This window comes from Camellia sinensis, chromosome 14 (genome assembly GCF_055761805.1).
Source record: "Camellia sinensis isolate YWXY chromosome 14, ASM5576180v1, whole genome shotgun sequence".
Classification (NCBI taxonomy): Eukaryota; Viridiplantae; Streptophyta; class Magnoliopsida; order Ericales; family Theaceae; genus Camellia; species Camellia sinensis.
This window is the reverse complement of record NC_138974.1, coordinates 142,608,105-142,621,094: the sequence shown is the minus strand read 5'-3', so window position 1 is coordinate 142,621,094 and position 12,990 is coordinate 142,608,105. Positions and strand designations below refer to the sequence as shown.

General features: G+C 32.7%; 1 protein-coding gene, 1 long non-coding RNA gene and 1 pseudogene across 2 annotated transcripts; 2 read left to right on the top strand and 1 right to left on the bottom strand.

Moving 5' to 3' along the window:
• LOC145806764 (uncharacterized) lies at positions 1–5,260 on the bottom strand. The gene is made up of 7 exons (XR_014350252.1): positions 4,755–5,260; positions 4,486–4,657; positions 4,276–4,373; positions 1,989–2,239; positions 1,810–1,909; positions 1,262–1,536; positions 1–762 (listed from the first exon to the last, which is right to left on the bottom strand). It is a non-coding gene; the product is annotated as an uncharacterized LOC145806764 (long non-coding RNA).
• A 3,984-nt stretch (positions 5,261–9,244) lies between these two features.
• Positions 9,245–12,556, top strand: LOC145806763 (large ribosomal subunit protein uL14). The gene is made up of 4 exons (XM_082904565.1): positions 9,245–9,387; positions 9,481–9,765; positions 11,535–11,576; positions 12,291–12,556. The coding sequence occupies exons 1-4, from the start codon at positions 9,375–9,377 to the stop codon at positions 12,371–12,373; spliced, it is 423 nt and encodes a 140-aa protein (XP_082760691.1). The 5' UTR covers positions 9,245–9,374; the 3' UTR covers positions 12,374–12,556.
• LOC145812559 (small nucleolar RNA snoR137) lies at positions 10,652–10,789 on the top strand (annotated as a pseudogene).
• Positions 12,557–12,990: the final 434 nt, after the last annotated feature.

The window sequence follows — 12,990 nt, the reverse complement described above, 5'->3', positions numbered from 1 at the left end:
GGTGGTTTGAGACAAGCTGTCAATTTGTCATGATAAGATTCCTTCGTAATTGAACAAAACAATGAACACATCGCACAATGGCACAAGGAGATCAATCACCAAAAATAATATAAAATCATGTTTAATGATTAATCATTGTAAACTGAGGCCAACAATAAAATTCTCTGTAATTGATCAAACAAATAAACAAATAAACTGTGATAGTCATGTCCATTTGATTTCAATTGAAGTATACTATACAAATACTACTAAAAAGTCAAAAACTTATACGTACCAGCTGAAACTGAGCCATGTGATGTATTACCGCTACATGATGTAGTAGGAAGACTCCCCGACCAGACCATCTTATCATTAGTATCAACCAAACCCTCACCCTCCCTTCGGCTCTGCATTCCCCCTCGGATCTGCACTTCCCTCTCTTCCCTTTGTGTCATTTTAAATGCTAAATCCAATTGGAATGATGTCAGCTTGTGTCACTTTCATATGAACTGCAGGGCAAAATAAAAATCATTAAAATGGGTCCAGCTAAATGTGACTGCTTCCACACTACGGAGGAAGCAGGAGGCATATCTATTACATAAGGACTGATCTCTGAACTGCCCATTTTATCATGAAATCTGTGTGTTATTTCTCATGGTATAAGTTTCCTTGAACTTACAATACATACATCTATACTATTTATATTATTATATAATATAATGTGAACACATATTTTAAGGTCCGTCACGCTACCTCTTTGTCCAGAAAAACCATGCCATATGTCTGTGCTTTTCATCATAAAAGGGATAAGCATGTAAATATCAAGTCACCACCGAAGTTCAAAGAAAAATCATGACAGTTTCAACTGCCTACCCTCAACCATATCTCTATTTAAACAGAAATAGAAATTCATATTATGAATTTTACAAAAAAAAAAAAGAGGACCAAAATGAATTGCTACGCATTGCATGGGCCCAAATGCTAATATATATATATGTATACACAAGTACATATTTCTTTTAACAAGGTATACTAATTAGACATTTACATATTTAACATGATATGTACACACAAGTGCAGAATTCAATTAAAGAGAAAGATGATGATGATGAAAGTGAGAAAATGGGTTGACCATGGGGTTTAACATATGGCTAGTTACTGTTCGAGAAAGCTCATGCCCGTAGGTGAGAATTATTTTTCTCCAACCACAGAGACAGAGAGCAAGGAAGGTACCCTGAATGAAACAGAAAAGGAATAGATGTATAAATGAAATTGAACTTACCATTAAATTTCACATTTGGCTGGACAAACTCTGGCCAGGTCATAGCAAATTGGATCAGTTAATAATATACATATTAACTGGAACCTAGATCTGGCTTAGACCCAAAATAATTAGGTTCTTTTCTCAGTATCTCAGCTTCTCTAGCTATCTGGATATCTGAAGGCCAAAAATTTTAATGTATAACTTTCCAAATAAAGCGAGGGAGTAATGCTAAGACTATTATAACCAAGACGGAGAGCCAATATGCAGGTGACTTTGCCAGATGGTATATTGTCCTGATGAAGACAAAAAAACATATTAGCTCCACATTGTGAAATGGACAAAATATGCAGTGGTCCTATTTGAATCAAAACACTAACCCGTAATTGGGGAAGATGGGTATAGAATCCAATACCCAATTTCCCAAAATATGCAGGTGTCATTAGGGTTGATTGGACAAAAGTGGAGATGCAATTGCCCAATTTCATTGAGAGAAAAAAAAAAAGAAAAAAAAAAAGAACAATAAGAATCCTTGTATTAAAAACTAAAGTTAAAGGTCCAAATTATACCTCCAGCGAATTATTTATACACCTGTGCTGATAACAACCATTTCCTTGGGTCATGGAACCCCTTACAAACCCAGTCCGTACTAATGATGAGGCCATACACCTACAAGAATGAACAGAAGTTATACCAATGCAGAATTCAAATGTGAGAATTTGAAAAAAGTTCCATAAGCATATCTCACCTTGAGCTATGTCCTCTCACCTCACCCAACATTCTGTCAGGTGCTCGCGCACTGTTCATGTATGTGCATGATTGCATGATCCATCAGAATAAGCTACATAATAAGTGCAATAGTCAGCTAATGACGACTGCCCACCTACGAAGCTAAACTGGTTCGTAGAAGATCAAATGGATATGATCCAACCGTTGCTACACATCCCGCTAATGCTCCACTGATATAAGAAAGATACAGACTTAAATGAATGTGATCCTCTATCACAAAAAACAGCAACCAGGATATGGCATGTAAGAGACCAATACTAGAAAGATCAGGCCTAATAATGTGCATATGCCTAGTGTTAACTGAAGTTTTGACATTTAACATTGCACAATCAAACAGCTTATATCAGAATTTATAAGATTAGTACCACAAACAAACACAGACAATCCCCTTTGCCATGCTTCTACGATAATAAAATAGAAGCACGATGCCTAGAATCGCATTAGGCATTGCTACGGAAAATTCATCATGTAGTCATTTGGTCCCATTCCAGTGACCAAAACTACACAATACATTTAGAACACAGCCATCCATGACAAATGAGAATAATTCCTTAAATAGTTAAACAACCAAAAGCCACTTTTCAAGCTCAAATCATTAGAGATCCAATTGTATGTAGTTAATCAGAATAATAACATCAAATACAGGCAATTGCATTTAGCTGAAAATAATAATAATTAGCTGAGGAATATAGCTCCTGTTTGGAAAGTGAAAAAAGATTGTATGTGGTAACATCTAATTATCCCAAGGAATAGATTGCCAAAGAGTGCAATATAGTTGTATCTCTGATGATGTTGTTTGAGTTGTTTAACAAACCTGTCTTGGAAGAACCAGTTGCAAATGTCTTCAATTTGTGCAACACAGTAAATTGTATGGCAGTATATGGCATAACCATGAGCAGTGCTGGGACATTGGCACGCCAAAAACCCTGTAATGAGTCATCAACATTAATAAAATGTGGCAAAAATACAAGGCATTGCCAAAATACACCAAATCTGATTTTCTTATAAAAGACAGCCCAGCCAAACTTGCAAAGATACTATTGTCCACCAGAGAGCAGAATTGAAATCAATAGAGGATAAACCTAAAACAGCCTTCTTAAAGCTTTATATCTTCTCAGTGGAATATGCTATTTTCCTATATTGGCTAATACAAGTATTAATACCCAAAAACAATTCTCTTCACGCAGAGACCCAAAGAAAACCAACAATATATATATATATATATATATTGTTGTCAAAAATATAAGATACAAAATTGTAGTTTTATCAAAAGTACAGCACAAGCCCTATTGTTCTACACCTATGCAGATGTAACTCAAAAGCTGGTTATTGGGTTCAGTTTAATCTAAAATTAATATCATGAATATCATCCTTCAGCAATTGGAGATGGAAAATTAACCAACCTAAACCTAGCATCACAGACTTATGTGTAGTGCTAACAGAAAACATTATTACCAGTCTACAAATGAAGGTTAAATACCCGTAATCCTTCCTCTCTAAAGATGTCCTTAGTTGCACAGTAACTGTAATATTTACCTATAGGCAGCAGTTTCATTTGTGCCCAAACAAATCTCTTTGGCTGAGTGTGCTTTTAAATTTTATAAATATATAATATTAAAAAAAACTATATTTTACATGGTCAAACACAAAACCTTCTTTTTAGTCCAGGTAATCCAAACACCACATAAAAAAAACTGCTGTCAGCTCCTCAAAAATGGATGGGAACATTGTTCAGTAGGGGGCCACAACTAAATATTTGGAGCATTGTCTAGTTGAGAAAAAAATATAGAATATGACAATCGGATGCATATTACAATATACTGTATTGTAAAAGAAAATATAACATTACGTTTAATGGTAATTAGGCTAAGAATATAATAGCAAACTCTAATTATCATATCATGAAAGCTAACAGAGCAATCGGCAAAATAGTTACTCTGTCATCATGAAGGAACCAACCATTCTCCAATCAAATCTCACAATCTTCCACAAGTGACATCAAACCACATCAAAGAATAACCCATAATGCCCAAGTCACACTAGTGCAACCATACTGCTGCGCCAAGTCCTGTCCTACTCTTAAATATGTTCAGAATAACCCAATTTTAATTTGGTTGAGAAAGTTGTCTAGATTTTTTTTCCTTACACTACAGGAAATACAGGTGACTTGTATCCTTAAAAATGGAAGGAGCAAGCTGCTTTTAGAGCAGAAATGCCTCATAAAATTGAGGCCTCAAGAACATTACCAGCAGCATTCATGAGAGGTTCCTCACCGCTAAATTTGGCATGCTAATTGCATAATTATAGATGAAGTCTGAGGTATTTTCTGCCCCAATATCTGCACCTAACAAGATAACCAAATTACAGTAAGCATAAAATATGAAGCTCAAGAGAAAATGAGCACTCGATCTTTGCTATATTTATAAATCATAAAAATGAAAGAATCATGGACATACCACAGCTTTTTAATTCCAAAATAAATTTCTTCACAAAAGACTCCAATAAAAGCCTCCCCAAGGATATGAAAATATTTGGTAGATGACCTAGAGAAATAATCTTTATGTCAATGATCTGTAGTTGCAGCAAAAGCTCCTTCTTCCAGTCACTTTCACACAAGGCCAGCAAATCCTGATTAAATTGGTAGTTTCTTGTTTGCAATTTCAATAACCAAATCGAGAGAGACGGGAAGGAAGAGCATGAGAGAGAGAGAGACAGAAATCAATACCTAGCTGGTGCAGATGGTGGTGGCGGTGCAGATGGTGGTCGCGGTGGAGCCTCGAAATCGTGAGAGAGAACTTCAAAATCGAAATCACTCTGAGATGCAATCTCTGAGACCGAGCTGAATCTGTAAATCTCAAAGATGAAACTCTGTGAAATCAAGCACAGCCTCTCTCTTCGCAATCTCCCAGTCCCTGCCCCCCCTCTTCTCTCATAAAACTATGATTACCGGCCAGATCTAGAGAGAGAGAGACGGTGAAGCTTCGAAATCGAGAGAGAGATCTTCAAAATCGAAATCACTCTGAGATGAAATCGAAATCGCTCTGAATCTCAAAATGAACCTGCATGAATCTGAATCTCAAAGAAAATCGCTCTCGAGGGTTTATAAGCAATTGGGGGTGAGCAAGAGAGAGGCGAGATTTGAAGGCGTGAGAATGAGAGGGTTGAGAGAAAAAGAGAGAGAGATGTGTGCGTATAACATCTCAGATTCAAAATAAGGGTTTCAACAAAGAGGGAGAGAGGAGGCGCGTGAGGCTAACGGATTTGGAGGCGTTTAAAAGCGACTCCTATTATAAAACGGCGTCGTTTTATTTCAAAGAATAGGTGGCGTTTATAAAACGCCGTTAAATATTAATAAAAGTGACGTTCAAAAAAACGTCGTTAAAAAAACGCCACCATATCTTATTTTTCCTGTAGTGAATCCTGCAAAGGAAGCTCAGCTGCGCTCAACAGAACGCACCCGAGTTGTCAACATAATCAAAATTAATCAATCATCTAAAAATCCTGAACCTTACATACAAACTAAACAAAATAATTAAATTTAATCAATCATCTAAAAACCCTAAACTTTACCTACACAACTAATCAAAGTAATTAAAATTAATCAATCATCTAAAAACCCTAAAGTTTACCTACACAACTAATCAAAGTAATTAAAATCAATCACTTATCTAAGAACCCTAAACTTTACATACTCTACTAGTCAAAATAATTAAAATCAATCTATCATTTATAAACCCTAAATCTTATATTCACAACTAATCAAAATAATTAAAATTAATCTATCATCTTTATGTAAAACAAAATCAAACTAACATCAAACAAATAAAAAATAAATAAATAAATAAAACAGCGAATTAAACATAAATCAAGGAGAGTGGGTTTTGTACTCACAATATTTTTTTGGAGATCAAAAAATTATTTGAAGAACTAATAGAGCCACCAAAATAAAACCCTAATTTTTTTTCCTTTTTTTTTCTCTCTCTCTCTCTCTCTCTCCACGCTGCGCCTCCGATTCACTTTTCTTTGATTGACTAATCTATTTTCTAACCTAATACACCATTATATACTATTATATTATATAATACATTATAATATATATAAATATAAATATAAGATTAAATATATATAAATATAAATATATATAAATATCCATATATAACACTTATCTTTTTTTTTATATAACAAATATAAATATATAAATATTTAGATTAATTATATATAATTAAACAACACATTAAATTAATTAATTACCACATTAAATTCATTAAATAACACATTAAATTCTCATGTGACCACACAATTAATAAAGTTAAAAAAAATAAAATAAGATAATAATAATCATAATAATAATAAATAATGACTTAACAAAATTAAGGTTGCTACAATATACACACCTCAAAAGAATCTCGTCCCGAGATTCGATAAGAAAGAATAGTAAAGAAAAAGCTCCGGGTGCAATTCCCGACACTAAGTCAACGCACAATTCTACTACCCGTTGGGGTGAAGGCCTATGTGTCTCCTGAAATGTACCTTCAAACTCACATACCACATCTATCTCACTAATATTCTGCTTAGAGATTTTTATCGAGCACAGAAGACTAGTCCTCACTAACACTCTTCTACCGCTATAAGTGTGGATAAGCCATGACCTACTAGTAATATCTATATTTATAGTCCTTCTAGCACAATCTAGAGTTACAAAATGCTTTCGCAGGCAATCCATACCCAAAATAATTACAAACCCCGCAAACCCTAACATAATTAAGTCTGCATGCAAGACTCTATCCGCAAAATCAATATCAAAATCTTTACACATCCCATAAAGAGTAACTGCCCCTCCTAAAGGGGTTTCAACACAAATAGGTCTAGACAAATGAGGTAGTTACAATACGTTCTTTTTCTACAAACTGCCTAGATATGAAACAATGAGAGACACTAGTATCAAAAAGTACTCTAATCGGTTCTTAAAAAAAAATTAAAGGTACCTTCCAGCCATCACCTTCAAGTTAAACACATAAGAAGAATTCGTTCTTAAATACTTAGAATAAACTCAATCACAAAACTAAACCAGTTAACCCATATTTCCACAATCCGAGGATCACATAAACTCTCACAAGTCTAGGGTAACCTAGAGCACTGATACCAAACTGTCACGCCCCAAAATTCGGACAATTAAATATTAAATTAGGACTAAACCCCAATTAATATTCCATCATCCAAATCCTAGGGTGAAACAAAAAAAACCTAAACACAAACTAAACCATCCACCATAAATTCATAACTAACAAATACCTCAACATTAAAGTAACAATACAAAGTCAAAATAACTTAAATAAAGTATGGTTACAAACCATGCCAAATTATTCCAATACTAAAGTCATAAAATAAATAAATAAATACATAAACTATTACAACCTTAAGCTCAAGAAAACAAAAGAAATCTAAGAGATATGCCCAACAACTATAGTTACTTCTCGTCACCACCGTAGCCTCAACTAATCCTGCAAAGGAAGCTCAGCTGCGCTCAACAGAACGCACCCGAGTTGTCAACATAATCAAAATTAATCAATCATCTAAAAATCCTAAACCTTACATACAAACTAAACAAAATAATTAAATTTAATCAATCATCTAAAAATCCTAAACTTTACCTACACAACTAATCAAAGTAATTAAAATTAATCAATCATCTAAAAACCCTAAAGTTTACCTACACAACTAATCAAAGTAATTAAAATCAATCACTTATCTAAGAACCCTAAACTTTACATACTCTACTAGTCAAAATAATTAAAATCAATCTATCATTTATAAAACCTAAATCTTATATTCACAACTAATCAAAATAATTAAAATTAATCTATCATCTTTATGTAAAACAAAATCAAACTAACATCAAACAAATAAAAAATAAATAAATAAATAAAATAACGAATTAAACATAAATCAAGGAAAGTGGGTTTTGTACTCACAATATTTTTTTGGAGATCAAAAAATTATTTGAAGAACTAATAGAGCCACCAAAATAAAACCCTAATTTTTTTTCCTTTTTTCTTCCCTCCTCTTCTTCCATGCCGTCTTTTTTTTTCTTCTCTCTCTCTCTCTCTCTCCACGCTGCGCCTCCGATTCACTTTTCTTTGATTGACTAATCTATTTTCTAACCTAATACACCATTATATACTATTATATTATATTATATAATACATTATAATATATATAAATATAAATATAAGATTAAATATATATAAATAAATATAAATATAAGATTAAATATATATAAATATCCATATATAACACTTATCTTTTTTTTATATAACAAATATAAATATATAAATATTTATATTAATTATATATAATTAAATAACACATTAAATTAATTAATTATCACATTAAATTCATTAAATAACACATTAAATTCTTATGTGACCATACAATTAATAAAGTCAAAAAAAATAAAATAAGATAATAATAATCATAATAATAATAAATAATGACTTAACAAAATTAGAATCGTTACATTTTTAATTTTTAATTTTTTTTAAATCAAACCATACATAACCTAAGAATCTTTTAATAAGTTATTTCTTACGTTGGTAACTTATTTAATTATTTGTTAATTTTATGACATTTTTACTATCTGAAACCTATTTGGTAACCATTTTGTTTTTAGTTTTCAATTTATATTTACAAAAATTTTAAAAACTGTCATAAAAATTGTTTGATAATTTTTTTTGGTTTATAAACGATTGTCTCAATTTGTAAATTTGAAGAAAAAACGTAAATTCAAAAAATGAGTTTATGTTGGTTTTTAAATAGAAATTTAAAAATTTTACTAATTTTTTTTTCAATTTATTTTTTTTCAAATAATTTGTTTCCAATTAATTTTTTTTTTCAATGAATTTTTTTTTCAACTAATACTAATCGAGGGGGCAATTGGTAATACTACTTTAAACCTTAGGGAGGGAATTGTAATTTTTAAAATGTGAGGGGTGTCAATGTAATTTACCTAGTAAGGGCAAAGTTAGTATTTAAAAAAAATAAACTACTGAGGAGGAATCTGTAATAAAATTTTAAACTTCAGAGAGAATATGTAATTTTCAAAAGGTAAAAGAGAAACTATAATAAATATAAATCTCAAAATGTCCACTGCTACGACACTGGTTTGGGCTTTGAGAAGCCCATATAATAGGCTATAGGCTAGTCAATCACAAACTAACCCCCTCAATTTAAAAACCCTAGATCAGAAAAGGTGCAAGCCATATAAATTAAAACCCTAGCGTTGCATCTCAGCTACTACGCCTTCTTGCTCTGGGGAGAGAGGGGAGGGAGAGAGAGAGAGCACAAGATGTCGAAGCGAGGTACGTCGGACTTTCGATTCTCACATTTTCTCAGTAACCAAACAGATTGATCGTTTGAATTTGTGTTGTTTCGTTTTTTGTGTGGATTTTCAGGTCGCGGTGGTTCGGCGGGGAACAAATTCAGGATGTCGTTGGGTCTTCCGGTGGCGGCGACGGTGAACTGTGCAGACAACACTGGGGCGAAGAATCTGTACATCATATCAGTGAAGTGTATCAAGGGGAGGCTGAATCGGTTGCCTTCGGCCTGCGTTGGAGACATGGTGATGGCCACCGTGAAGAAGGGGAAGCCAGATCTTAGGAAGAAGGTCATGCCCGCCGTCATCGTCCGCCAGCGCAAGCCCTGGCGCCGAAAGGACGGTGTCTTCATGTACTTCGAAGGTGATTTTTTCGTCCTTGTTTCCATTGATGGCACTTGGGTTTAGACTATTTTATATGATTTGTGTTTGAAAATGGGAATTTGTATGGCTTTTGATTTATTTGTTGTTACTTTGATCACTCTAAGAAAACAATTGATACCTCGACCACAATTTCGCTGTATTTGAAGCTATGCTCCTCAATCTTGAAGTTTGATATATATATATATATATATTCATTTGAACTTTATAGCAAGTATTCTTAAACAGCTTTATTCATGCGGTTATGCTTGTAATTGTGAAATTATATATAGTTCTGCTTGGAATTGGGTAGTTGAAGACAAGCTTGTACCTACAGTACTCATCTCTGCCCACACAAAAAATATAACTATTCTCATTTATGAATTAGGATTCAATTTTGAGATCCTGCTCAGAAGGTGTGGTAATGCATTGGTAGCACTTGCTAATATAAGTAGAGGTGTATGACTTTTTTCAAACTCAATCTTATTTCAAGTTGATATAATTTATTTTTATTTATTTATTTATTTATTTTTATTTTTTTGCGATTTGATTCTGATTAATTATTTGCACCAAATTAAATGTTTCATCCATAATATAGAATTTTGTTAAGTTAATAATTAATATTGTAACTCATAAGTCAATACATCGACAGACTACTTAATGTCATTCTATATAGTCTCGAGTTTCATTGAAGTAAATATATTGTATATGTTTGTTTTGCTCATGTGTCCTCTCCCCCTATTTTTTGCTGCTCAAGCATCCTATGAATCTTGCTTGCTTGTTTTCGGGTTAAGTTTTGATGAATCCTTGATCATGTGTTTTTAGCTTTATAAGAGATTAAATTTTGTAGCTCGAGATTTGTACTTTGATTTTTCTTACCCTTCTTTGAGGTTGCTTTTTTGAAAGGCGAATGACCATTCTAAAAGTTGGTCAGTCATATCGGGTAGCATATATAAAGAATGTATTGCCAGTTTTAAACAGCATAATGTTCTTCTGTTGCATTGTGTTACCTGTCACCTGGTAAATTTTACTTAATGTTTTTGCAGGTGAAATTGCTAACTATTATAATCCCCCTATTCAAATCACAGTTAAATTTGGTGTTTATTTTAGAATCAGCTAAGCTGCCTTAAGAAAGTTGGTAATTATTTTATTATTAGTCTTTCTACATGCCTAATGTTTATTTCTCATACAGCGAGATTTCCAAATTAAGGGGAGAGATTATTTTTAGTGTTTGCATGTTGTGCATTTGAATCCACATTTTAGTTAATTCTTAGGTAGCTTGATTGTATTTTTTTGGGTACCTAATTACCAATAAAGTTATGCTCTTTGAATCTGATGCTGTCTAGTTTTTTGGGTTATGGATCAATTGTGTAATAAGTAACTGAATGGTGTTTTCTTTTTTTGTATAATGGCTTGAAATTGATTTTGCAATTGTGTTAGATTTTTTGATATTCCTCCTGGAATCTTGGCAGTATGTGGCTTTAATTTTTTTCTTTTGTCTTTCAGTTTTTATAATTTCCAAAGTGGGGGCATGTCAAGTAATATGACATAAATGTAATCTTTATATGATCTATCATGGACTAGTATTATATTCCTTTTTGTTGCTGTTGGAAAATAATAAAACCAACCACTGTCATTTTTTATAATTGGAATGAGGTGTTGCTATCAACTTATTGCTTATTTACTTGCTTCTTTTGGGAACTCTAAATGCAAACTATTATCTTATTCAGTTCTTCTTTTGGAAATGCCATACTTATGTTTTTGTATGTGCAGATAACGCTGGTGTCATTGTGAATCCCAAAGGAGAAATGAAAGGTACTACTTACATGTGATGATGTATTTGATAGATGTGGTAAATGCGGCCCTCATAAATTCCAAGTGAAAACCAAATTGGACCACTTTGTTGAAGTTATGTTGGCACATGAAATTGGCAGAAGTTATGTTGTGGCCTGTGTTAAACTGGAAATGAAGTTGTGTGTTTACCTAGATTTGATTTGTGATAGCTTTCAGGTTGCAATTTTGAATATTTGAACAGTTCCTTTTGCCTATATGGTGGAATATGCCTCTGGCTGAGATGTTCTTAATTCCTTGCTGAGTTAATGACATATTTTTGGTGCACTCAGGACTTTTGTACAATTACCTTCATTGTTATCTTAGTAATTTCAAATATTCATTCCATGCTTTTTTTGCTTGATGGTTGGTATGGAATCTCCATTAACTTGATTGGTTTGTTACTTGGGTTTTGTGATTTTGGTTGGGGAACCACTTTAAAGTTATCATTGATTAAGGGAACCATTCACTTCTGATCATCTGACTTTGGACCAGGGGTTATTAGGGAACTATCTCGTTTGACCCATCATATTTTTTTCCCTGTAGGTTGTTTGAATAACATCAATGATCATGAATCATGATCATATGCTTTTACGTGAGGACATGATTAATATTGAAATTATCTTGTTTCCATGAAACCGAGCCTTCATATTTTGTGTCGGTGATTCTCATTTGGTTTTTTTGCATTGGTATTTGTAGGTTCTGCAATAACAGGTCCAATAGGAAAGGAGTGTGCTGATCTGTGGCCGAGAATTGCTAGTGCTGCAAATGCTATTGTTTAGGAAGTTGAATAGCAAGTGATTTGGAACAATCAGTTTTGTTTGTCTAGGTGTGGTATCAGGCTTGGTTGTTTTGGGCCTGTCAGAACTAAGATGTTTTGGTTTTGAGCTTATTATGATGTGATGCTAGATTTGGCTATGGCTATTTTTGTTTGTGGTCTGAAAAGGATGAACAATTTCTTAGTATCTTTGGTTTCATTGTGCTACTTTTTTTAGTATTTTTTCGTTTTGAGTAATTATTCATTAATTTTGGTGTATTATGTGTTTTACATGGCTGATATATGTTATAGTGTCGGATTTGGTCTGTTAGCATCCTCACCCCATTGCTCCATATTAATGTGTTAAGGTGCACACCCTCATAGCTAGTAATAATTTGAAAATATTAATTATTGTTTTATACAGTAACCAATAGGGTTATTGTTAAATATTAACAATGGCCTTATTGTTTGAGTTATGAGATTGGCTTGTAATATAAATAAACTAAATTTGAATTTATTTTGAAACTAGTTAAAATTTTAAGTTTAATACTTGGCTGACTTTTTTTTGAAATCTTATATGGTGAAAACTGGATTATACAGTGACTAAATTAAAAAAGTAAACATATGCATGGATAGAGTGAA